Genomic DNA, 25,205 nt, shown 5'->3' with positions numbered 1-25,205 from the left:
CTTGTGTCCATGACTTGCCTTCTTTGGTGTATGGGGTCTGTGCTTACCACTGTCTGGTCTCTTCCTGGGTGGAAGGTAGAAAAATTTGGGGTTTGATTTTTCAGAACTGTCTGACATCTGCCCTTTTTCAGGCCTCCTGGTGAGGGAGGCATTTTTTCCTAATGACCAGTGTGAGCCCCTGAAGCAGCCTGACTGCCCCACTGCTCCAGTGAGGTTTTGGTGTTCTCCCATTGGAGAAGTGCACTCCGACTCCAAGTGCCTTTGGACTCATTGGGGCAGGCAGCACAGCCAACCTCTCCTGTGCGGTGCCACAACGCTGCTGGTGCTGGACCAGTGTCAGTGCCACAGCAGCGACAGTGCCACCCTGAAGTGGGCAGGAATTGCCCAGCACCAGATGCTTCCCACTCCCAGAGGCTTCAAAGCTCTCCAGAGATGCTTTTGATGGTGGCAAGGAGATCATTGATGTCCTTTAAGTCAGGGCAGTTGGGAATGTCAGCTGTGAATGTGGCAGTTTATAAAGCCTTTTTTTCCCCCTTTAATCATTGTTTTTGACCCAAGACCACCTGCTCCCGAGGCACAGGTGAGCAGAGATGTGCTGATGCTGGGAGTGTCCCTCACCCAGCCCTTGGTCAGTCAGTGCACACTGAGCCCTTTGCCTGCTCCCTCAAGTGAGGTACAGTTACCTGGTGAAGTATCCAGTGGCTGTGGTCTCACAGGGATGTGTAAGTGACATCAGTGGCCAGAAGCCTGGTGGTGTGGGCTGCTTCTTGAGTCTCCTCTATCCTGACAGAGCAAGAGATGGTCGACAGGACACATCAGGTTGACACTGGGGCATTTCAAGGGCAGATAACCAGGACTAGATCAGTCTGTGAGGGTCTGTGGTGTGAGGGGCAGCTGTGAGAGTTGGTAGCAGTGGGTGGTACGGGCAGGACTGGGGGCAATGATGCACACCAGGAGCTGAAGCCCTCGCATAAAAGCTCTGTCAGGCTGTACTAAACCTGGACAATTTCGACAAAAAGGCCCTCACTCCCATTGTCCCTGTAGTGGGCAGTGCTGCCACTCTCCTGTCTGGAGGGAAGGAGGGGATCCCTGAGTGCTTTTGTTCCCAAGGGCTCCTGGAAAAGCCCTGTAAGGGCAGCAGCTGGGGGAGAATTTGGGCTTGGGAAACACAGCCTGCAGTATAGGATTTGCAGGGGACTTGGCTGTGCCCACCCTGAACCTGTCAAGTGCTGTGTCCCCCGAGTGCCCCCGACTCGATTCCCCGGGGATGCTGAACCCCAAACGCCGCTACCGCAGGCCCCACGCCGGGAAGGAGCATCCTCAGGGCTGACCGTGAGCGGGGAGCCCTGCAGTATCGGGAGCCGCACCGATCCCGCACCAAACCCTGCACCGACCCCTGCGCCTGCCCCTCAGCAGCCGGCGGGGCCCGGTTCTGCACGAGGGGGCTCCGCAGGGCTCCAGCACGGCCCGTCCGAGCTCCCCCTCGTTCCCCGCTCCCCGTTACCGGGCCAACGCCGCGGCGCTGCCGGCGGCCCCTGCGCCGTGCTCGCCCCCGCAGCGCGGCGGGCAGCGCCCCGCGCCTCCCCCCATGGGGCTGCCGGGCCTTCGCCCGCCGCCGCGGAGCCCACCGGTGCCACCGAGCCCGCCGGCGGCCGGGACCGAGCCGCCGCTGTGTCCCCGCCGGGAGCTGCAGGTACGGCAGAGGATGCGGTGCGGGCCGGGAGCGGGGGCGGGGAGTACGGACCGAGAGCGGCTCGCCCGGGGAGCGGGTGCGGGGTGGGGGGGTCCCCGCCGCCGGCACAGCCGGTGTTCGGAGCCATCCCGGGGCCCTCGGGAACCTACACGCACCGAGAGGGCCAGAGATGTGTCCGGGAGCTGCCCTTCCACTGGCGCCGGCCCCTGGGAGCGATTTTTTCCCCGCAAAGCAGGGGCGGGATGACGGCGAGTCCCAGCGCCGGTGGCACCGGGCTGGGGTTGGAGTCGGGGTTGGGAGGGGGCTGTCGCCACCATTGCGCTCTCGCTGCCCCGCTCTCCCACCGAGCCCCGGGCTCTGACCGGGACAATGGCCACGGCATGCGGCGGCGCTGGGACCCCACGCGTGGGAGGCAGCGGGCCCGGGGCCTGCCCTCAGCCCTGGCTGACAGCGGTGCCCCCTCCCTGCAGCCCGGACAGCCCCCAGCAGCCCCCCAGGAGCATGGCCCAGCCAGAGAGCAAACTGGTGTCCCCGCCCGTGGCACCCTCGTCCCCCGAGCTGGAGTGCCACATCTGCTACAGCCACTTCGACGCCCGAGCCCGCAGGCCCAAGCTGCTCCGCTGTGGCCATCGCCTCTGTGCCCGCTGCCTGCGCAGGATTGTTCCCCCGGGGGATGCTTCAACCCCCCAGCTCCGTTGCCCCTTCTGCCGCCAGCACAGCCCGGTGCCAGGCGGGGACGTGCAGCAGCTGCAGGATGACGGTGAGGCACTGGCACTGCTGACAGGCCGTGAACGGGCCAAGAAACGGGGTCCACCCCTATCTCCTGAGGTACTCCTTTGTCCCAGCGTGCTGGAGCCCACATCCAGCCCCGACTGCCTGGTTGTCACCATCCTGGAAGTTCCAGAGGACGTAGCCCCACCAGAGAGCCTGGGCAGGCTGGAGGTGGTGCGGCTGTACCGCCCCACGAGCCTGGGTGCCCTGCCCTGCCACGGCCCTGGGCAGAAGTGGCGCTCCTGGGGGTGGCAAGCCATCCCCCGCTTCATTCTGGGCGTCCTCTGCCTCCTCTACTTCAGCTCCCTGCCCTTCGGCATCTACCTCCTGCTCATCGAGCACCACAGCCTGGGCATCATCCTGGTCAGTCTTGTGCCCTCCACCCTCCTTCTCTGCATTGTCTACAGCCTCTGCCAGTGCCTGTGCCTGGAGGTCTTTGGGTTCCCCCACTCCTGACCCTGCACAGCCAAACCCTGTGCCTGAGCCAGGCAGGATTTGGGTTCCTTGGGGCATTGTCCCTTGAGGTACACATGTCCTCTGACCCACAGCATGCTGCGCCTGGACCATGGGGAGAAGCTCAGTGCCTGGTGCCTTCCCACACAGAACAGCACTGTCTTTTCCATGTGGGTGCTCACACTGGCTGGAATGGCTGTAGGAGCTCATTGCAGCCTCCAAGCGTTTGGGCCAGACCTCAGCTCTTGTCCTCCTGCACAGCAGACAAAGAGCAGGAGCCAGGACTCTGATCCCAGCTGAGGAAGCGCCGCGGCCGGAGGGGCCCCGGCAGGAGAGGGACGGGCAGAGCCCGGGGGCTCCTGCAGCCGGGCTGGGCCCAGCATGGCTCCGTGTCCATAGTGTAAATAGTTCTGTCTGTGGAGCCCACGCCCCTCGTGGGGCTGCTCCCATCGCATCTGTGTTTCTTTCTCATGTGTGAGTCTCGTGTTCGCTGACATTGTGTCCCAGAGGGGAGGAGTGGAGGAGTTTCTTTGGTGTGTAAAGATGTCTTTGCAGCTATTTTGTAGTCATTGTGGGTTTTTTTTTTTTGCACAGCCTCCAGTCTCTATTTAACCTCCTTGGGTTTTGTTTTGTAAGGATTAATTTAATACTGCTAACCATTTTATTACTTTTATTAAGAAGAGCGAAGTCTATTTTTAATCTCTGCCTTGGACCTGCCCTGCTCCACAGGGGCTGCTCTCTGCAGCACTGGCAGTGAAGTTACCCTACCATCTCTGCTGGCACCCCTGCATCCCTACCAGCATCCCTGCCAGCATCCCTACCAGCATCCCCACCGCACACAGTCAACACCAGGAGACCCAGGACAGAGTCACATTTATTACTGTTTTGTGTTCCTCCCACCCGCATCTCCCACTCTCCTTGTTGAGGCAGCTGCTGGGTCGCATGGCTGTCTCTCGTGTCATGCCCTTGGGGACAGGACACAACTGTCCCAGTCCTATACCTGCTCCAGCACCACTGGCACCCTGGGGAGACACTCGCTGTTGCTGGGTGAAGATTCCAGCATCTCTGCCACACTCCAGATCTTGGGTTTCTGGGGCTGCTTGTCCTGTCCAGGGGCTGTCATCACCTCGGGGCTGCCCCCACACCCATCCTGCACGGGGCTGGAACTGGGAATGGGGACAGCACCCGATGGGACCCCCTCTCCCTCGCTGTCCTCTCCATCTGAGGCGCTCTGTGTGGCCCAGCTCGCCTTTTTCTCCTTCTTGAGGCGCCGGCGGGCATTGGCGAACCAGGTGGAGACCTGGGTGAGGCTCATCCGGCTGACCACAGCCAGCATCACCTTCTCCCCCTTGCTGGGATAGGGGTTCCTGGGGTGCCGTGCCAGCCAAGCCTTCAGTGCCCCGGTGCTCTCCCGCGTCGCCGCTGCCTTCGCCCGCCCTGGCTCTGTGGGCAGCCCCAGTGGCACCTCAAAGGGTGCTGAGACCTGGAGGGGCACAGGGGTGTCAGGGTGGGACAGAGGGGCACGACGGCCAGAGGAGAGGGGCTGTGGGATGTCAGAGCTTGGCCCTTTGTGTGTGGGAGAGGGCAGAGCTGTACCCTGCCCATATCCTGCCATATCCCCCGTTTTCCTCTCCCATGCGCACCCAAAGTGCCAAGTGCAGGACAGTGTGTGTGTTTGGGGGGGGCAGGGGAATGCCGGGGAGGGGCAGGGGGCTCGGGACAGCAGGTCCCCAGCCCCGTTTCCAACCACCCCACACAGTCCCATCCTGGTCCCAGGAAAGCCCCGCATCCCGTTGTTCCTCCCCCGGAGCTGCAGCGCGGCACTTACCAGGGGCGTCACGAGGCTGAGAGGGGGTGGCAGGAGGCTGTACCCGGCCAAAATGGGACAGGGACAGGAGTAGGGGCAGGGCAGTAGGGCTTGGGGTGGCCCCCGCAGGGTCCCCCAAGGCCCCACGCAGCCCCCCAGCTCTTGTCCTGGGCTCCTCTCGCCCCGAGGTGCTGCCATACTGCAGGAGAGGAGCCGGGGAGCTGCTCCCAGGTCTTTTATAGCTGCTGGGGTCTGCAGTGACTGACAGCTGATTAGGGGGTATTAGCACCCACGAGAGCAGCAGCAGGATCTGGGGCACCTGATACCCCCCCTTCCCCAGCTACTGTTGGGCAGGGACTTGCAGGGACCGTCCTTGCCTGCCTGCCACCAGCCAGAGCCCTGGTCCTTCCCAGCCCCCCAACTCAGCACAGCCTATGCAGCTCCCAGGGATGGGGTACAATGGCATCCTGGGGCTGGCACATGGGGCCCACCGAGGGCCCCAAGGACACCCAGAGCCACAAACACACACCCCAGCTGGGGCTTTACTGCAGTGCTCAGCTCTGTCCCATCCATGACCGCAGCCCTGACCTGGGGCTGTGGGTGGCAGAGCCCCCTGTGCTGTGGAAGGGTGGGTTGGAGGGCCAGGGGCTGGTGGAAGAATTATAGCCTGGTGGGAGGACAGCAACCCATGCTGCCCCATCCTGCTTGTCCTCTGGCTTGGCCAGGTCCTCACCCAAGCCCCAGCACTGCCATGCCTGCCACTGGATTCCCAGCAGCAGAGTGACAAAGGGGAAGGGTCCCACAGCCCCATGGACAGTGGGGACCCCTGCAAGGCACTGGGGGGTTCCTGTGGTTGGCACAGCAGGGCAGTGGGTGGGCAGGGCAGTGGTGGGCAGCTGTGTGAGGGGCCCCGAGAGCCCACGACCCCCTGAGCCACCTGCTCCTGCCACCACGCCTCCCCACTAAGACTGGGATTATCCCACAGGTTGTATCCGTCATTAAATACCGACTAATAACGCTCTCAGGATATTAAATATGTAACAAACCCGCTTAGCGCTGGCCAGGACAGGAAGGCGAAGGTCACCGGTGCTAATGAGCCCGGCCACATCCCTGGATCCCTGCAGGCCCTGGTGACAGCAGAAGGTCCCAGGGTGAGGTGCCAGCACTCAGAGATCCCATGCCCCTGCACTACCCCGTGGCCAGAGCCTGAGCAGCGCCTGGAGCTCCCAACATAGAGCAGCCAGAGCTCTGGTCCCATCCATCCCACAGTGGGCTGATGGTGTGCTCTGGGCAGCCACAGGTGTGGCAGCCTCAAGCCAGCCAGGACACTGGTGCTGCTGGCTGGGACCAGCCCTGGCCATGGCCCTGCGGTGGCCCCATAACCTTGTCCCCACGGGACTCGTCCAGCCCTAATCAGCACCGTGGATCTGCTTGATTAGATAATGGGGCTGTAATCTAGGAAAGCGCCTGCGGATTGCGCGCAGCACCCTGACCCTGCACAGCACAGCTGGAGAGGGAGGGCCCCGCCGGCCGCCGGCACAGCAGGCGGACACAGCTGGAACCGACCGAGCCACAGCCCTGCAGGCACAGCCACACACTGCGCACAGGCAAGGCTGGTGTGAAGGCAGCAGGACAGAGCCACAGCTGGGACAGCCCCATCAGCCGCAGCCACCTCCGGGGAAGTGTGGGGCCACCCACTGCTCACTGCCCTGGTGGTCCAACCCTAGGCAGGTAAATCAGCCTAGGGTTAGGGATGGTCCCAAGGAAAAAGCTGTGGAGGCAGCCATGTTGTGGCAGTTTTGTGCTCACCTTGGGATGCCTTTTGCAGCTGCAGTGTGCCTGGAGCTCAGGGCTTTCTGCTTTAAAAACCCTAACCCTAAGCGTAACCCTAACCCTAGGCAGGTAAATCAGCCTGGGGTTAGGGATGGTCCCAAGGAAAAAGCTGTGGAGGCAGCTATGGCGTGGCAGTTTTGCAGCCCTGGTGTCACCACCCTACCCTGCATGAGGGCAGGGAGAGCCCCACAGAGATCACCCTGCCCCCGAGGGGCTCAGGCTTCACAGGGGCTCTCACTGAGCCAGGGTGGTTCCCGGCCTTTTTCCCCTCCGTGGATAATCAGTTTAATGCAGGAGCAGAGAACTAAATCTCTGCGATTAGCTGTTATAATCACATGTAAATAGGCCCAGACAAGCCGCTCAGGAGGGTGGTGTGTGGCTCGGGACAGAGTTACACGGGATTTAGGCTGTTTACCACTCGATTAATTTCATGACTCCAGCCCCCAGCTCACCGCTGTCCCAGCTGCCTGGCTCGCTGCTCAGGAGTCAAGGTCACTCGGGTGGGAGGCAGCTGATAGCCCGGGGCGTCTGCCAGCAGCCAGTGGCACAGCACAGCGCTGGGCACAGTGCTGAGGGCCTCAGCTCCAGGGCCATGCTGAGGCTGGGCTGTCACATCCCTGGCCTCTGGACCCCCAAGCAGGCACACACATGGCTCTCCATCCCTTTTTATTCATAAGCATAGTCAAAGCTTGAGAATGTCACAGCTGAATCCTCCAACAACCACCAGCGGATTAACACAAGAGTCCATTCCTCTTCAGAAGAAAAATAGAGCATCTTCTGCCTACTTCTCCTTGGGTTCCCTCCAGTCCAGAGCCCTGCTGCTGCCTGCCTGCAGGCTGGAGATACCACAGGAGGGCTGGCTGCTGGCACACTGGGACCACTGGCCCCATGGCTGCGGGGAGCAGTGACTGTGGCTGCACACACCTCATCTCTGACACTGCACCACACACAGTTGTGCCCAGCCCTATGGCTTCCCCAGGACCCCCATGTGCTGGGCAGACGCTGATCCATGCCTGCCCACACAGACAGTTCAGGAAAAGGGGTTTCAGACCATCCAGTGCAACAGGCAAAGAGACTGTCCACACAAGGGCTGCTCCTGTGGCTGCTGAGCAGTCCCTGGGGGGAGGTGCAGGACCCCCATGGCACAGGGCCGAGCGGCAGCGTGTCCCCGGCTGTGTCTGTGCCACCACGGCTCAGGTGTGTCCCTCGCAGCCCCGGCACAATAAGGCAACTGCTGGCTGGGGTGGCTGCTGCCAGTGCACGGTGCAGGGTGCGCTGCTAGTCCGACAGCGTGATCACATCGTAGTGGATGCCCGGCTGCAGCTGCTGCATCTGCTCTGCTGCTGCCTCGGTGGTGAAGACGCCCTGGGCCTGGGCCATGGCCGCATCCGCCACTGCTGCAGGGGAGGGGGGTCAGTGCTGCCTCCCACCGAGGGCAGGGGGAGCCACTGCCTACTCAGGGCTCCCCCTCCATGTTCCTCACCTGTCCCTGGGAAGGGACAAAAGGCCACCCTGCCCGTGTGGGGCTCCAGCAGGGAGCCCAGCTCTGCTTCCCCCTGTTCCACAACTGACAGGCAGGGAGCAGCAAATATCCTTGGACACCATGGCTGGCAGCAAAACAGGGATCGAGCCTGGTCTTCCCAGCCCTCCCACCAAGGACTGCTGCACAACTTGCTGCCAACCCCAACAACAGGACTGGCACCCTCCTAAACCTGGGAGGACAGACCCTTCTGGCACAGGGCTGTACTAGTACCTGAGACAGCCGAGTGTGCTGCTGCTTCCAGCTGTGCCTGGGTGACAAGCTGCTGCTCCGGTGACACAGGCATGTACTGGATCTACAGAGGGGAGAACAGGGAATGCCTGAGGGGAGGATTCCTCCTGGAGCTGCTCTAACCATGGCTGCTGCACTCAGGCACGAGCCTGAGCTCCCTCTATTTCACATATCCCTGTCCACGTGCAGGCTCAGACCCTCCAGCTCCTGCCACCAGGTCTGGCTCCTTACCTGTGACTCCGGGAGGAACTGGCCACCCTGCTCATACTGGATGTGAGTGATCTGACCATCCTGCACCTGGGGACAAACAGTGAGGCTGTGGTAGGGTCTGAGGGTGTCCAGGCCCCCAACAATGCTGTGACCCAGAGTAAGCAAGAGGGAGCAGGAGGGGACCCAGCCTCACACATGACACCCCATGAGCCCCACCCACCATGTGATGGGAGCAGATAGTCTGAAGCTCACCTGGATGTGATGTCCCTCCGGGACAACAACATACTCTTGGGGAAGCAAGTGTGGGACACCTTCCTGGGCAATAATGTACTGAACCTGCAAACATGGGAATTCAGACCTAGAAAAAACGTCACCACTTCCCACCCCCCAGCACAACAGCTGGATCTGGTCTGTCTCCTGTGCCTCTTTCTACCACCCCAGTGCCTTCAGCTCTGCCTGTGGAGCCCTGCTCTCTCCCACTGCTGCCAGCTCTTCCCACTAGAGTCTCCCATCCGTGGGCCATGTCCCCTCACCTGGTTGTCAGCAGTCACTAAGTGCTGTACTGTCTGTCCATCAGCAGTCGTGATCTCCTGGATGTAGGCTGCCTCCTCCTGCAGTGTCAGCAAATTCCCAATGTGGTTAGTGGGGCTGGACCTGACCACAGCCCCCCAAGAGGCCCCCACTGTGAGGAGCAGCCACACATGAGCTGAGGCCAAGGGACCCAACTCACCTGGCTGGTGACGCTCTGCTCCTGTGCAACAAGGATGTGCTCCTGCCCCAGGGCCTGCTGCAGCCGCTCAGGAGCCAGCACAGCCTGCCCGGCCTGCAGAGCTGCTGCAACACAGAGAGAGAACTGGTGGGGATGCTGCTGGGGACACTGCCAGGACTACCAATGGCCTCGCTCCCCTGTGGCCACTGCCTGACACCTGCCCCAGTGAAAAGCACGAGGCAGTCTCTGGGCTGTGCTCACACAAGGTCAGAGCTAAACAACCAGGGGCAGAACACACCCTCCATACCAGAACCTCAACTCTGCTTCCAGTGTGAGCTGCTCCCACATGTACTGATCTACCAGGACCTGTCTGAAGGGAACAGAGGCCCCCTTCATTCTGCACAGTTCCCTGTGCCCAGCCCCTTGGTCTCTGTGTCCATCAGCAATCCCAACAATCCCAACTGCAGGAGGGTCCTCCTGGCCCTTCAGCCCCGCCTGACCCACAAGCTGGGTGAATCCTGCATGGGGCTCTGAACGTAGGATACCCACAGGTCAGCCCTGGTCCCGGGGACATGTCTTACTGTGTAGGGTGGCTAGGGTGTCCTCATTGCTGTTCAGGATGATGGTCTGCTGGGCAGCAGCTGGCCCTGGCCTTTTGCCCTCTGAGCTGTGCAAACGCTGTGTGTGGAACTTGAGGTGCCCATTACGGTTGAACCTATGGAGAGGCAGAGTGAGGTGGAGTGTGCCACAGGCAGCACAGGATCCTGTGCTCTCAGCAGGACACGGGCCCCATAAGCACATCCTACAACATGGCCTGTCCCCTCTCCCAGCATGTTCCCATCAGTGCCCAGGGACTGAACCCTCCTATGCAGAGGTTCTGTGGAGACAAAGTTGGGTCCACCTGCAGCAGGAACCATTCCCAAGGGCACTGTCCCCTCTAATGGGCTGGTGCTGGGGAAGGTTTGGGGCAGACAGCTCTGCCAAGACTCAATCTCCTCTTGAGCCTTGTGGAGCTCTGTGGGATCCCTCAAAGCAGGATCAGCCCAGCTCCACCACTCACCTCTGCCCACAGACCTGGCAGGCGAAGGGCTTCTCATTGGTGTGGGTCAGCATGTGCCTGCGCAGGTCCTTCTTGTTCTTGGAGGCAAAGCTGCAGTGGGGGCACTTGTGTGGCCGGAGGTTGGCATGTTGAACCATGTGGCTCTGGGGCAGAAGGACAAGTGCTGGGTCAGATACCCCTGTTTCTCCAAACCCCTTGTTCCCAGGGCTGCTCTGCACCAGGAAACTTACCCGGACCTCTGGCCAGAGAGTGGCAGTGAAGGGACAGTCGGGACACTTGAAAGTGCTGGGCCCAATGTGGGCTCTCTTGTGACTCTCCATCTCCGCTCTCCCTGTGAACATGGCTGTGCAAATCTTGCATGAAAACTTTTTGGCCGTGGAAATCTTGCATGAGAGCTTCTTGGCTGTGGAAACCTTGCATGTGAGCTTCTTGGCCATGCCTTGGAGTGCAGGCCACTTGATCTTTGGGGACGACACTTCATGCCCCTCGGACGCTGGGGACAAAGACGAGTCGCTCTGGGCCAGACTGGTGACACACTGCACCACGGGCCACTTGATGCCGGCGGGCTCTGCCTCCTGGCCCTCCGCAGGTGAGGAAAAGGCAGCATCCCCGCTGAGGGGCTGCAAGAGAAACACCAGTCACATCTGCTGCCACAGCTGCTCGGGATGGGGAGAAGGCTCAGATCCTTACCTCCATGGCCTGGAACTGGCTCCCTGGGACACTGGATGACATGATGTAGTGATTGCTATGGTCCTTCAGTGCCTCCTCTGTCATCACAGCTCCGCTCACCACAACTGTGTGGGAGGTCTCCACAGGACTCTCCTCCTCACTGCTGGAGAGCACCAGGTCAGGGATGGTCTGCCTCCTCCTCCTCACCACTAAAGCCTCCCGACTAGAAGCCAGAAGTGCCTCCCTCTCCCCACTCCTCCCATAGAGCTGACCTGTACAGCGTGGCAGGAGCCTGGATCTCCTCACTGATGGGTGTGATGATGCTGTACTCTGCTGCTCCACTGAAGGGGATGGTGATCTGCTGCAGCTCTGAGCCACTCAGGCTCGCTTCCCCATAAGCCTCCTGCACAAGTGTCTGCCCAGGCTCTGCCATGTGCAGCATCACCAGCTTTTGCTGCTGCTCCTTAGAATCCACCTTTGCCTCCTCCTCCTCCTGTGCCTGCAGCTCACAGGGGGCTGGTGCTTCTCCTGGATCATCTGGCTTCACCACTGCCACCTGTATAATACAGCAGCTCAGCCAAGGGGGCAAGGCTCTGTGAGACACCCCTGCAGCAGAACAGGGTTGGGAAGCCTCCTTGTGCCAGCCCCCAGCAGGCCTGGCTCCCCTTGACTCTGCCTACCTGCAGCGAGCTGGTGGCCAGCTCCCGCTGGGTGCTCATGTTCAGCAGGAGATCCAGGGCCGTCTGCGTGGCCAGCTCTGCTGATCCAGCCACTTCTGGAGGGGTCAGATAGAAAGGGTCAGGCAGGAGCACATCTACCTCCTTTCTCATCCCACCCCCTTCCCAAGTGCTCACTTGCCTTGTTCATAAATGATGGTGGCCCCTTCCAGGGAACCTTGCGAGAGAACAGAGGGCTCTGCACCTGCAACAGCCTGGACCGTGTGGCAAGTGATGGGGCCGAGAGGTGCCTGTGTGAGAGAGAGTGCTGACAGCGCAGTGGGCAGCGAGCACCAGGAGGAGCTGGGACGAGGCCTGGCACTCACCGGTGGGCTGGCCTCTGGCTCAGCCGGTGCCTGCACCTGGCTGTGCTGCTGCTTCAGCTCCTCGATCTGCTGCAGGGTGAAGAAGGGGCGGCGGCGGCAGGGCGGCTCCTCGGGGTGCCTCTGTGCCCACTCCTCGAAGGAGTCGGCATGGCGGCACTGCACGTGCAGGCGCAGGTTCTTCTTGTGCTTGGTGGTGAAGTGGCAGAACTCGCAAGCGAACGGCTTCCCTCCTGCAGGGCCCGGGAGGGGGAGTCAGGCAGGAGGTCCCAGGGGATGGGAGGGAGAGCAGGCAGACTCTGACTGTCTCTGGGAGAAGGGGGTGCAGGGCATCAGTCAAACAGGTTCTCTCACCTGTGTGCTTGACTGCCATGTGCGAGACCAGGAAGTCCTCCCGGAAGGTGGAGTATTTGCAGACGCTGCATTTGTAGGGCTTGTCATTCATATGTGACAGCTGGTGGTTCAACAGGACCTTCTTGTCCTCGCAGACATAGTCACAGAACTCACACTTGAACCTGCCAGGACAAAGCCACCTGTGACATCTGCTGAGGGGAGCAGGACACAGGCTCTGCCCAGGCACACCGGGCTCCTACCTGCGGTTGGCAATGGCCTGGATGTGTGTTAGCAGGTGCATCTTGAAGGTGTAACGCTTCTTAAAGGACTTCCCGCACTGGTGAAACAAAGTGAAGCAGCACTCACCCCCTGCTCTTCCTCACCTGCTGCCAGGCCATCTCCAGGCTGCCCCCCCTTACCTTATCACACATGTGTGGTTTCTCTGTACTGTGTGTCTTCATGTGCTGCGTAAGCCTCTTCTGCATGGGGTAAACACGGTTGCAGACAGGGCACGGGAAGGAGTTCAGCTTTGGTGGCTGGATGGAGAGCATAAAGATGAGATCACCTGGATGAGCTCACCAGTTTCTTTACCCTCTCCCCACTGGATGACCTGGGTTGCCTTTCCTCAGGAGATCCAGAAACAATGCCCTCAACAAGGCACTGAGATTTTGTGAAGACCCAGATGTGCCTCTTCCCATATAACGTGCTGAGATTCAAGTCAACAGAGTATTCAAACTCACCGGATCAGCTCTCTTCTTCCTGAAAAGTAAGAAAAGCCCCTTGTGTCAGCCACACCCCAAGCCCAAGCTTCCTTATACCCAGACACCAAAACTCTCCATTTTGGAAAGGGTCAGGGGACGGGGCAGCCATGGCCACCCTCCCAGGACAGGAAGAACAGCGTCAGTGCTGTTCAGTCCCCAGGACTGTGCTGCCCTCACCTGTCCCTGCTGTGCACTGTAGAGTGTCGAATGACATCCTTCTTGTACACGCTGGTGTAATTGCACTCCTCGCACTTGTAGGGCTTGCTGCCCACATGGTTGAACATGTGCTCCTGTAAGAGGCAGACCAGGGCCATGAGACCTGGGGCTGCCAGGCAGCCTGTGGGTTTGAGGCAGGGCAGATAAAGCTCACCTTGAGGGAGGACCAGCGCCGGGAGCGGTAGCTGCACTGAAGACACTTGAAGAGCTGTGGGTCATTGGCCTCGTGTGAGTTGACGTGGAAGCGCAGGTCATCGTGTGTGAGGAACCGTGAGCCGCAGATCCGACACAGGTAGGGCCGCATCAGGGGCTTGGGGGACTTGTAGTAATACCTGCAGGAACAGGAGCAGGGCTCAGAGCTGCAGTGGCAAACGGGCTGGACCAGCCCTGGGCACAGGCCAGAGGGCCCAGCACACCCCTCACCTGCGCCCCATGTACTTGCGGTATTTCTTGCCCAGGAAACGCCGGGAGGGCCGCCCGCGCCGCCGGGGGATGACGTCTGCATCCTCGGCACCGGTGTTGGAAGAAGGGTCCTTGTTCTCAGAGTCAGACTGGCTGATACCGGGCTCTGCCAGGTTCTCACCAGTCCCATTCTCCAGGCCGGAGGAACTGGCTGCTTCTGAGTTCTGCAGCTCCCGGCTTGGTGTGCTCTGGGACGTCACCAAGGGCTCCACCTCCCCTCCTGCTGCACAGAACACAGCACAGCTCCATCACATTCTCGCTGTGGCTCCAGGAGAACCACCCCCTGCTTCACCCCTGAACAGGGCTGCTGCCTCCCAGCTCCCTCACCTTCCGGCAAGTCCTGAGACACATTCTCCAGACGAAGCAGCTTGCGGGGTCTCCCTGGGCGCCGGCGTGGCCTCTCCTCGCTGGAGGTGGCGACAGTGCAGCCATACTTGGGCAGTCGCCCCCGGGGCTCATCCTCAGCTGGGTTGTAGTCACTGTCCTCTGCAGACAAGTGCCCCAAAACATCAGAAAAGATGATGGGAAAAGACTAAGATACATAAGATGTGGAGAGGCGAGTCCTACCTTCAGGATCATCAATAGCACCAGCATCCATAATATCATCATCTTCTTCTTCTGCAGCCTCCTCATCCTCAGTCTTTGGAACAGCTCCCACCTTTCGTGGTCGTCCTTTCTTCAAAGCCAGAGCTGAACCCACTGCCACAGAGAACAGGGTGAAAGTTCTTTACCAGACTGTGCCAGAACAGGCCCTTGTGCTCCAGCTCCTCCCTTGTTTCTTCCCGGGAGAGAGCAGAGCCTGTCTGCAGTGAGATGAATTTCCCTGAGCCCTTGGCACACACCTGGCTGGAAGTGACGCTCTTTCATGTGGTTAATCAGTGTTTTCTTAGACACACTCTTGTACTGACACATCTTGCACTTGAACTGCTGCACTACCACCACTTCCATCATCTCTTCCAGGGTCTCCAAGTCTGGCTGGTCCAGCTCCTCCCCACCATCTGCCTCCTGCGCTTGGTTTGGCTGTGCAGGCAGCTCCAGCACTTCCAACTGCCTGGAAGGCTCTGAAGGGCCGGGCTGGTCAAGGCACGTGGAGGTAGGTCCATCACCAACAGCCTCTATTGCCAAGCTATTGGCTAGAGCAGAAGTGGCCATCTGGGACACCATGGGGGCACCTGAAACACCAAAATCCACTCAGCCAAGACGCTCATCTGCATCCAAGGCGGCACCCGCACAAGGGGCACAGTGCTGAACACAAGCTCAGGAACAGGCTCCCAACAGGACTGTGGTACAAACACCGTGGCTGTACAGCTGGGACACACACTCCAGGCCCTGCTCCAGTGGCACAAGGCTCAGAGGCACAGATGGCTACCATGGACAGCCCAGGGAGTTCCCTCACCATCATCAGGGCCTTGCAGAATAAGGTACTGCGTGGTCTCTGCCCTTCCATCCTCTGCGCTGGTCACGGCGATGCAGCCTGGAAGGGAGAGGAGAGCAGAGTGGTGACTGCCAGATCCAGAGCTGGAGAGTCACTGGGGCTCCCTGGGGCTCTCCCAGCTCAGATAGAAGCCTGAAGGTGGGAGGAGGGTCTGGCTCTGGGGTGGAGCCTGCCCTGGGCTGAAGGAGCAGCTGGACAGAAGGAAGGCTGTCAAGCAACATGAGCTCCTCACCAAACCCTTGAGTTGCTACAGCAAAGCAAGAGAAAACCCTGCTGACCAGCTGGACTCAATGATCTTAGAGATTTTTTTTCCAGCCTTAATAATTCCATGTCCATACTTCCCCCACCTCCTGAGGTCTGGTGTAGTGGCTCCCTCCCCAGCCCACCCAGCCATCTCCACACGGGAGCACACACTCACTCTGGATGATGTCAGGCCCGATTGTGGACTCGATGATTTTGTCAATGGCAGAACCCAGGTCGGAGGAAGTGGATGCAGTGGAGTCTGACACAACTATGGCTCCATCGGTGATGACACTGGAGTGCACCAGGACCTGTGGGGACTCTGACACCATGATGGACTGGCTCACAGTGGAGACACTGGAGACCAAGGTGGATTGGGCAATAGAGGATGAGTCTGGCAGGTAAATCCTTGGAATGGCATCTGTGCTGGAACTGCTCTCTGAGACCTCTTCCTGGCAGATAAAAAGAGTCCAGAAGAGCTCAGGTGAGAGACCTTTGCCAGCCCAAGCCCTTGGGGCTGCCCGCTTATGCAAATGACCCGGAGTATCACTGCAAGATTTCCAGGAAAGGCATCAGAGCAAATCCTTTGGTACTGACAAAAACCTGGAGCTGCAGGACTGCTTTTGCTACCAAGGGAGTTCTGCTCCTCGGACTGACAAGCAGATGCTGGACCAGAGGTGTAACAGTGCCTGCCAAGGCCGCAAAGCTCAGTCTGTCAGAAATGTCTACAGAAACCCCTAGGAACCAGAACCGCGGCTGCCCTCCCTGCCACCCCATCCTTCCCACAGGCACCTACCAAGGAGACCCCGCTGCTGTCGGAGCTCTGCCCCACGCAGGAGTCAGCGGCCCGGGAGAGGAGCCCGTGCCCCGCGGCCGCATCGCTGCTGTCCGCCGACGCGGCCACCGAGCTCCCGACGCCCAGCCCGCTCTCGGTGGGCTCCTCCCGCGCCGCCTGCGAGCTCGCGTCGCTGCTGCTCTCCACCGCATTCTCCTCCATGCCCGCCCTGCCGGGGCCCGCTACGCTCGACCTGCGGGAGGACCGCTGCCGTCAGGGCCGCCGTTCGCTTCCCGCCGTCCCCGTCCCCCGCGGGGGTCCGGGCTGGGCGGGCCCGGGAGCCGCCGCGGGCCCATTCCCGGCGGTCCGAGCACCCTCACGGGGGTCCCGGCGCCACCTGGCGCCCCTGGTCCCGTCATGCCCCGCGGCCCCACCCGGCGTTTGGCCGCCATCTTGCCGCGGGGTCCCCCCCGCCGCCTCCGCGCGCGCGCACACGGCGGGGCGGCCCCGGTGCCGCCGGGGCGGGGGAGACGCCGCCACGCCGGGGCGAAGGGGTCCCGCCGCCGCCGCCCGCCCGCCGACCTGCGCCCTCACCTGGTCCACCGCGGCCCCGCCGCGCCCCCGCCGGAGCCGGCACCACGGCGGCCGCCATGCCCCCCCGCCCTCTTGCCGCGCAGCGATATGGCGGCGCTGGCCCCACGCCGGAACTACTTACGGCCGGCCAGCCCCTGCCCCGCCTACAGCGCACGCCGCGGCGGAGATGCACTCCGCGCCCCGGCCGCCGCCACAGGCGCCTCCTGGGGCCGCCCGCCTCCCGCGGGAGGAGAGAGGCCTCGTCGCCCCGTCGGGGACTACTTTCCCCGCGGAAGGGTCGGCGGTGGTGAGGCCCTGCGTCATGGCGTCAGGAAGCGGCGCCCGGGCCCTGAGCGTCGGCGTCGCGCCGGGTTGCGCTGGTCACGTGACGGGAAGGCGGAAGTGGCGGCGGGATTGGGCCAGGAGCGGGCGCTCGGTGCGGGCACAGCGTCTTCTCCTCTCCCTCCTTTTCCCGACCCGACCCGGGAGTGCGTTCCCCCTGCCGAGGCCCTTACCTTGGCTGAGCCGTGCAGCCCCGGCGCTCCAGCTCCCGTTCCATAACCCGCGGTGGGCGCTGAGACCGGCGTGCCTTGTGGGCTGGGGCCGCCCATCCCCGGAGTGATCCTGGCCGAGCCTCGGGACCTCCTCCTCGCCCTTCCCTGCGAGGCCCGGGCCTTGCCGCGGTCAGCGCGGGCCCAGCCTCGGGCTGCTGAGCGCTTTCCCCCTCGGTCTCTGGCGGGGAACGGCACCGACTGTCCGTTTGTTCTTGGTGCCAGACCTGCCTCTTTCGACGGCAGCTCTGCATCTGAACAGCAGCCACCTTCCGATGGGCTCTGGCTCACCGAATTCTGCCTTCCCGGATGGTTTTCCCCCAGAGCAGATGGCGGCGGACACCCGATTTGACAGTGCTGGCTGCCCGCGCTGGGGGTGCACAGTCTGGAGACGGCTCTGGCCCTACCCGGGGCTCCCGGAGCGCTGCCGGCAGTGGGGCATTGCTGGCACCTCCTGATGCCCCAGCATTCCCTGCAGGGATGCGCTCGGACCTTGCTGCTGTCCCAGCTCCCTGCAGCACTGCTGGTCGCGGTGCTGCTCCAGATCCTCCAGCGGAGCTCAGCTGTGCATGGCCTGGGCTCGGCCTCTGCTCCATGGTGATGGCTTTAACAAAGCCTCAGGTGGCTCCCTGTCCCCACTGATATTTTCTCATGTTTCAGTGCTCTATTGAGAACAGCTCTATCCTGGCTTTTTCCTGGTGGAAAGGCAGCTGTATTGTGCCTGTGCTCTGTCGGGGCTGGGCCAGGGTGGACTGACCCTGGCTCTGGGTCCCTGTGAAAGAAATACATGGGGCGAGGGGGGTCAGGGCTCTGCATCCCAGCCGGTTCCGGGGCCACTCAGACCAAGCCAGCCCGCAGTGCAGGTCGGGGTGGGCAGTGCCATCATGTCACTGGCCAGGACGGCCGGTCCCGAGCCGGTGCTGACATGGTGCCAGCGGCAGGAGGACAGACAGTGTCTCATCTGGCACAATCTGCGAGCACGGACGGAGCCTGCCAGAAATCCGAGCCGATGGGTGCTGGGCTGGGTCAGCACTCTGCAGCACTTGGCTGTGGTGCCTCTGTGCCTCTGCTCCGGGGCGAGGCAAGCGGTGCCTGGGTCCAGCCCCCACAGCCCGGGGCTCTTCCCTGGGGCTCTGCGCGTCCCCTGTGTCCTGCCCCAGGTGACAGTTCCCGGAGGCATTGTGTGTCCGGCAGAGGCAGTAGAGGAGCTGCACCGCCAGCTGCTGCGTGTGCACCTTCCGGCTCTTTTTCAAGCTAATTAAATGCATCCTTGAAAGGTTTATGCCCTCATCCATCATGGGCAGACAGCAGCGGTGAGAGCCATCCCCGGGCTGGCTGTGTGAGCTCTGCTGCCGCAGCGCTGCTGCTAGTGCCTCGGGGCTGAGTACCCACATGCGCCCGGCTGCTGCCGTCACTGTCATGTCACAAACGCAGAAAGACCAAGGGCTTGAGCTTTTTTTTCTTCCACTACTGCTTTTTTAAGCAGCCCTGTGTAGCTCAGTGGAGGATGGGAGGGAGGTGCTCCTGTGCCTGATGTCCCCTCTCCGTAGTCCTGTAGCTCACACCGGTAGAGCCCAGCACTGCCTGTGACCGGCTCTGTCTGGGTTTGGAATGCCCTTGTGCCCCCTCTTGGGGGAAGCTCCGCGTTCCTGTTGGGGAGGGGCAGTGGTGTCAGAGGAACCCCTGGCAAAAGCTGCCTGCCAGGTAGAGGAAGCTAGACGGATTTGTGTCAGACCAGCAGGTTTCCTCTTTCTGCCTTCAGTCAGCTGCCGTGTGAGACAAGTGAAGGATTTTCCCAACTGGTGATGGCTGCAGGGCAGAGCAGCCTGAGCTGCAGGGGCCGCAGGGGCTCAAACAAACCCTCCTGGTGCTGGCTCGGCTGATGGAAAGTTGTGTCAGGCTTCCCTGTCCCCCTGCAGAGGTGCCCCATGTCCTCTGTCTCGGTGAATTGTCCCAAGCAGAGGTTTGCTGTGATGGGTAACCTGCTATTTTTAAAAATGCTGCGTGCCCCCAAGCGGGGTGAGCGGGGGATTTCCAGGGCAGGCAGAGCACGGCTCCCGTCCTGGGTTCTGCAGGCACAGCTCCTTGCTGATAATTCTCTGCTGTTGTGCCTCCGAGCCTGAAATCACTTCAGAGCCAAAGAAAACACAAAGAAATCTCAGCAAGAGGCTTAAAGAGATTCCAAAAATGGCTGCAACACGTGTTGGATGTGTGTCCAAATACCTTGGTGGGGGGAGCAGCAGGTTAAAGGCCTTTTGGGAATGGGCTGAGGAGACAACAGCAGCGCTTGTGCCTGGAGGACAAAGCTCAGGCTTGGGCGGAGTACGAGGCTGGTTTTATCAGGCTGCTTGATGGGCTGCTCTGACAGGCTGTGCCTCGGCCGGGGAGGTTTCCCAGCTCTGTGCTCTTCAGCCTGGATGCAGCGCTGGGAAGGAGCTGCCATCAGAGAAGCTGCCATTCAGGCAGGGTGAGCCCTTCGGGGGGCTGTCCTTGCTGGTGCCCCCTGGCCACGCCGGGCTGCCCCCTCCCCAGTACAGTTTGCTGAGCTCCCACAATGGCTCTTCCATGAGCTCATGGCCTCGCTCACTGTCCCAAAATAGGAGATGGTTGTGCTGAGCACAGTGCCCAAGGCAGAGCCTCAGCTTCCCCCCCTCTGCAACCCGAACCCCGGACTTCCACTGCCAGTGATTTTGTCATCCGTGCTGTTTGTTCCTCCTTGTTTTCTTTTTTCTTTTCAAAGAAAACATTGTTGCGATGTTTGTGTAGCTGCAGGGCACGAATCCACATCAAGGCTTGTATTTATATCCCACCTGGGAAGGGCAGTTGCATCAGCACATTTTGTAAAACGTTGAGCAAAGCAGCCCTTGCTGCAGGAAATGGTTTTTCTTCACACCAGATTGCCTCACGGCTCTGTGCCTTCCCAGCAATGCTGGCTCCTGGAGAAGGCTCCTGGGGCACTCCTGGGGGATCACTCCATGCCAGGGTGGCCATGAGAGCTGGCACAGCTTCCTGCTGGGCACTGCCTCGGCCCCTCTGCCCTGTGCCAGGGTGGTGCTTCTGTGGTGAGCAGCCTCGCCCTGTGCTGTTCTGCTGGGATCCCCATTTTCCAGAGCGCTGGTGCGAGTGGGAGTGCCACAGGATGATGTCCGTGTTCTGTGGCCACCAAAGCTGTGGTGAACCCATGACCTCAGCCATAATGCCACCCTTGGGCTCAGGCAGGGCACTCCCGGGACAGGCAGGAGCCACTCCCAGGGGAGGAGCCCAGGGAAGTTGACAGTGAGACCACTCAGAACCTCACACAGCCCCCTTGGCAGGAGGCAGCTCACTGGCCCTGGAGGTGCTGCTGGTGGCTGTGCCTTGGGCATGGAGGGGCTCTCCTGGTGTGTCCTGGTGCCTCTTGTGCCATCAGTGCTTGCCCTGACCCCAAGACAGAGTGACAGTGGCACAAGCCATGCATTCCTTCTCTGATGTGCCTTGTCCCACACCCGGTGCCACAGGTCTTGTCCCACATAGGTCAGTGCCATGGCTGCCATTCCTGGAAGATCTTGGGGATATCAACAGCCTTTCCAGGATGTGCTTGGAGCTGCTGGATGCAAACAGCTGGCTCCCCTGTGCCTGCCAGAACTGCTGCTGCTACTGCTGAGTGTTTTTTTTCCCCTTCTGGAGGGATCCTGTGGCTTCCTTCCCAGACCCTGAGACCTTGGAGCCACAGTCCAAGGCCACCAGTTTCCACCCTCTCCCGTGCTGCTGATTCATCACTGCTGGTTAGTTAAAAAATGGTAATCAGCAAATTACTGAAATATAAGTAAAATAAACAAGGTGGGCAGAGAACTGTGGATGTAGCAGGGGCCCAAAGGCCTCGGGTGTGCAGTGTGCTGTGCTCTGTCTGTCCCCTGCACTCATCCCCAGCACAGGGCCTGTGCCTGGATGAGCACTCCTGGAGCAGGGGGTCAGTACCTGGCGCTGCCATGGCATTCCTGACCCTGCCAGTCCTGCATGCCTGCCCAGGCTGGTCCTGCAAGGCTGCTCTGCTCAGTCCCCCTCGCTCCAGCCCCTCAAATGAAAGAGGGGTTGCTACACCCCAGGGCAGAGCAGGCAGACTGTGGGGCTGCTCCCCACCCCGAGGGGGCATGGCAGCTCCCACAGGTCTGCTGCCTCTTGACTGGGTGCTCTGCAGCCCTTCTCCTCCCCGGGCAGCACAGCAGCTCTGTCCATCCTGGTGTTCCTTCAGCCTGGGGTGTGCCTTCCTCCACTCACACGATGCCCGGTTTTGAAAGGTCTCAGGTCGCGTGGCCGGGGCAGCTCCCGGCGGACAGCCAGGCTGTGTGCCATTCCTGGGCTGCCTGGGCTTTGTCCATATGCCTGTGTTGACAACTGAGCTGCTCTGAGTTAATTTGGCAGCAAGCGCTGGAACAGTTGTCAAATGTTTTACTGAAATCCGAACGTGTTGCATCTAACGCCCTTCCTTCTGCTTTGCGCAGTTTACAATTAAATACCACCAGTTTTGCCCATATTCCACCTTCCACAAACCCCCGCTCCTTATTCCCATTGCTGACAGCTATGGATTCCTGGCAGCACATTGTCCCCTTGCACACAGTCAGGTTCCCTGTCATTGTCACAATTGCTGCTCTTCCTGTTTTAGCAGGCAGCTGCCGTGCCCATGTCACCGCCGGGAGCAAAGTGCTGCCCACCCGTCCTGTGCCATGGTGCTGATGGCTCACTGCAGCAGCTGTGCCCCCAGAGCTGGCAGCCACCCAGCTCTGTGCCCCCAGAGCTGGCAGCCACCCAGCTCTGTCCTGCCCTGCTCCCCTCCCACCTCCTGCCTCACTCTTGTAGTGCACAGGAGATGCTTCCATGGAGCTGATCCAGCAGGTCGCCCAAGAGGGGATGCTGAGGGGGTGATGGCCATGAGGCTGCCCATGGATACCCCTTCCCAAATGCTCCCCAGGTGACCTGGACCCTGTGCCCCTCTCACCTGCCTGAATACCCCATACTCTTGCTCCTAGCAGGTGGGAAAGTTTTTGGAGGCAGAAGCTGAGGCAGGAGGGGGGTTAAGGGATGGGATGGAGTTTACAACAAGGAACTCCTGAAGCACAAGAGCCCTGCAATGTTTGGAGCAGGTGGTGTGAGGTGTGCCAGGTGCCAGCTTCCAGCCCCAGTGCCTGCTGAATGGAGCTCTGGGTTGGATTCCTGCAGCATTCCAGTGGGACCCCAATAGATACAGGGGGTTCCCAGGGTGGGCATGGAGGGGATGTCCCAGCCCAGCTCAGGGAGGTGACTGTGCCACCCACCTGGATACCGGGAGTCGCTGTGGCAGGCAGGGGATCCGTCATGTGTGCTTTGCAGCTGGGCTGGGTGGTGACACGGCAGCTCTGGTTTCAGTGCCTGCAGGGTGGAGTGAGCCGCCCTGTGATAGCGGCCACGTCATCCCCACCCAGACAAGGTGTGGGGACAGCAGCATCAGTCTGGGCACACTGGGGCTGGGTGGCAGTGTGACTGAGGGGTAAGGGGCTGGGACACCAGGCAAGCAGGGGTGAAGGGTTGGCAAGAAGGGGATGCTGAGAGGCGGGGAGTTCCCCAGGTGAGGCAAGGGACTGAGCAGGTGCCCCACAGAGCTTGGGGCAGGCAGGGAGGGAATGCAGGGCCAGGCACTGCTGGTGCTGGAGAGCTGTGGGTCTGTGGCATGCAGGGTGGTTGCCGGGAAGGGTCCTGGTCCCAGCTGGAGACTGCAGTCCCAGCCCACGCGGGGCCCAGCGCCAGGACAGCAGATACGGGAAGTGTGTGCAGGAATGTTGTTTCTGTCTGGAGCCCTTGAGCAGGAGTGATGGAGCTCCGAGCTCTGACGCAGAGCTGCTCCCTCTGCCCTGTCCTGCTCCCACGCCAAGTGTCCCCATGCTCCAGTCACTGCTTACCATGGACCAGGGCTGGGGTGTCAGTTCTGCTCCCTGGGCATGGGGTGGTGCAGAGCCCATGGCACATGCTCAGCTAGAGGCATGCAGTAATGCCCTGCCCTCTGTTCAGGGTGTCTGGCTGTGCCATGGTGGCCGTGGCACTGCAGCTTTTGCCAGATCCAAGTGCTCCCTTCCCTCTGCCCAGGTTGTGTTCCCAGTGCGACCAGCACTTGCTCTCCCCAGTCCAGTGCTGTCTCATCTGCACAAGATGCTGACTCTCTCCCACCCCACTTCCCCTTGCCACCACACTCCTGCTTATACTGAGAGGGATCCTGATGCCATCCACATGCCTGTGCCTGTCCTTTGCTCCTGTGTCCCCCTGTGCCCTGCCTGGGGTTCTGAGTGTGAAGCAGTGACTCTGGCAACTGGGTGTTCCCTCACCCCTGGCTCCTCAGCTCACTACCAGCTTTGTTGCCCTGGTGCATCCCATGTGTGTGGACCTCTCCCCCGGCTGTCTGGTGCCACACTCCCTCCCTGGCTGGTGCCCACCCTGCTTGCCTCTATGGGGGGAATTGAACTGGGGGGGGGGTCTAGGGACCCTGGCTCCATACAATCCCCCCAAACCTCACTGCTGACCCAACCAGCACCTCCCAGCAGGTGTCCTGCAGCCTCACAGAGGTGCTGCTGTGTCCTGTCAGCCTCTGTCCGGGGCAGGGATCCAGACAGGCAGCAGCCCCCTTTGAGGTCCTGGAGCAGTTTCCCACAGAGGGTCTGCATGAGGGTGGCCATGAGTAAGGCTGTGTGAAGGGGCTGCGGTGGCTGTTCCTTCCCCTTTCGGCAGCGACGGTGGTGACCGGCAACCTCGTGGCTCGGGCAGTGTCTGGGATGCAGGATGTCTGCCTGGGTTTTTCCATCTCACTCCTTTCAGGGGCTCTGAGAGTGAAAAAGGTGGCCTGGGCTGTGCACAGCTCCTAGGGTCTCTGCCATCCACAGCCTCTCCTGCCTGTGGCACTGCCCCATCACCACTGCCCTCCTCTCTTTCCCACCAGCCACAGTGGCTGCCCCAAGCCTCCCTCCACACATGCACTTTCTGAGGAACCTATGCCTTGACTCAGCTCCCACTGACGAGCCGACTGAGGCTGCCTTGCATGGGGCTCATGCCAGCAGTGCCGAGCCCATTCCACAGAATTCCCTGCCTGGCACAGAGGCTGCCAGCGCTGCCAGACATGGGGGATTCCCTGCTGCCCTGGCCCTGCTCCTTGACGAGCCTCCAGAGAGTCACCAGAAATTCCCCCGGGATGGTTTTTAGGAGGAAGCTGGTGAGCAGGGCCATGAGTCAGTGGGAGCGGCCAGGACGGGGGCAGAGCTGCGGATGGCAACCCCCCCTGGAGCTCCCACTGCCCAGCTCGAGGGCTTACTGGGACTGGGGCACTGTGTGTGGGGCATTGGCCCTCATCTCTTCCTGCCATCACTTGCTCCAAGGTCCCACTCCCCTCTCAGCCCTGTTTCTACCAGTGAGTGCTACTGTGTGCTGCTGGGCTGTGGCTCGGCCCTCAGGGTGCCACAGGCAGCACGATGCCATGGTGTGCCCTGGCAGAGTGCCCAGGCTGTTGGAGCCACAGCTTCTGCATGTGGTGGAAACGAAGGATGGGAATAGCACGGGGAAGGCCAAGGGATCTGCCACAGTGCCAGGGAGACCAGAGCTGGATCTGAATTTCTGACTATATCCCAGAGCTGGAGTCAGAAGTCTCCTTGTTGGGGATGCCCTGCAGGTTATTTAGCACCCAGCTCCCACAACAGCTTTGTGCTCTGGGAGGCTGGAGAGTGGAGGATGTGGAGCAGTGCCTGCTCCCCAAATGCCTCAGGAGCCACCAGCTTCAATGGGCTCTCTTGGCAGAGACCCTCCTCACCTCGGCTGCCAGCCAGGCAGGGAGCACAGAGAGCCACTGCCTC

General features: G+C 61.1%; 2 protein-coding genes across 15 annotated transcripts; one reads left to right on the top strand and one right to left on the bottom strand.

Annotated features, from left to right (window-relative positions):
• The first annotated feature begins 1,417 nt into the window (after nucleotides 1-1,417).
• LOC139599601 (E3 ubiquitin-protein ligase RNF182-like) lies at nucleotides 1,418-3,475 on the top strand. The gene is made up of 2 exons (XM_071447020.1): nucleotides 1,418-1,693; nucleotides 2,164-3,475. The coding sequence occupies exon 2, from the start codon at nucleotides 2,195-2,197 to the stop codon at nucleotides 2,918-2,920; it is 726 nt and encodes a 241-aa protein (XP_071303121.1). The 5' UTR covers nucleotides 1,418-1,693; nucleotides 2,164-2,194; the 3' UTR covers nucleotides 2,921-3,475.
• Nucleotides 3,476-3,486: 11 nt separating this feature from the next.
• ZNF335 (zinc finger protein 335) lies at nucleotides 3,487-17,129 on the bottom strand. Of its 14 annotated transcripts, none has more exons than XM_071447015.1 (28): nucleotides 16,953-17,128; nucleotides 16,259-16,490; nucleotides 15,641-15,914; nucleotides 15,184-15,261; nucleotides 14,630-14,959; nucleotides 14,355-14,486; nucleotides 14,115-14,273; nucleotides 13,749-14,010; nucleotides 13,480-13,657; nucleotides 13,287-13,399; nucleotides 13,089-13,107; nucleotides 12,768-12,884; nucleotides 12,609-12,685; nucleotides 12,370-12,530; nucleotides 12,019-12,248; nucleotides 11,835-11,943; nucleotides 11,657-11,751; nucleotides 11,249-11,532; nucleotides 10,998-11,139; nucleotides 10,538-10,927; nucleotides 10,308-10,450; nucleotides 9,829-9,962; nucleotides 9,269-9,372; nucleotides 9,072-9,149; nucleotides 8,791-8,874; nucleotides 8,560-8,625; nucleotides 8,311-8,392; nucleotides 3,487-4,400 (listed from the first exon to the last, which is right to left on the bottom strand). In XM_071447015.1, exons 2-28 carry the CDS (start codon nucleotides 16,457-16,459, stop codon nucleotides 4,384-4,386), a joined length of 4,059 nt encoding a protein of 1,352 aa, XP_071303116.1. In that variant the 5' UTR covers nucleotides 16,460-16,490; nucleotides 16,953-17,128; the 3' UTR covers nucleotides 3,487-4,383. The 14 variants fall into 14 exon arrangements, with proteins under 14 accessions (XP_071303116.1, XP_071303109.1, XP_071303108.1 ...); XM_071447008.1 differs by lacking the exon at nucleotides 3,487-4,400 and adding an exon at nucleotides 7,207-7,954 and having other exon boundaries at nucleotides 9,269-9,369; nucleotides 16,953-17,129; XM_071447007.1 differs by lacking the exon at nucleotides 3,487-4,400 and adding an exon at nucleotides 7,207-7,951.
• Between the last annotated feature and the right edge of the window lie 8,076 nt (nucleotides 17,130-25,205).

This window comes from Agelaius tricolor, unplaced genomic scaffold, assembly GCF_023055355.1.
Source record: "Agelaius tricolor isolate 1412-34295 unplaced genomic scaffold, bAgeTri1.0.p SCAF_23, whole genome shotgun sequence".
NCBI classification, from domain to species: domain Eukaryota; kingdom Metazoa; phylum Chordata; class Aves; order Passeriformes; family Icteridae; genus Agelaius; species Agelaius tricolor.
Note: the sequence above shows the minus strand (reverse complement) of the source record. Positions and strands in the feature narration are given on the sequence as shown.

Excerpts from the sequence above, each read along its gene's own strand:
- LOC139599601 (XM_071447020.1), top strand. The coding sequence starts at position 2,195 with ATGGCCCAGCCAGAGAGCAAACTGGTGTCCCCGCCCGTGGCACCCTCG.
- ZNF335 (XM_071447004.1), bottom strand. The coding sequence starts at position 16,459 with ATGGAGGAGAATGCGGTGGAGAGCAGCAGCGACGCGAGCTCGCAGGCG. Across the intron at positions 13,400-13,479 it reads GGCGCTGGTCCTCCCTCAAG|GAGCACATGTTCAACCATGT; the intron begins GTGAGCTTTATC and ends TGCCTCTTACAG. Across the intron at positions 11,944-12,018 it reads AGCCAGAGGCCAGCCCACCG|GCACCTCTCGGCCCCATCAC; the intron begins GTGAGTGCCAGG and ends TCTCTCACACAG.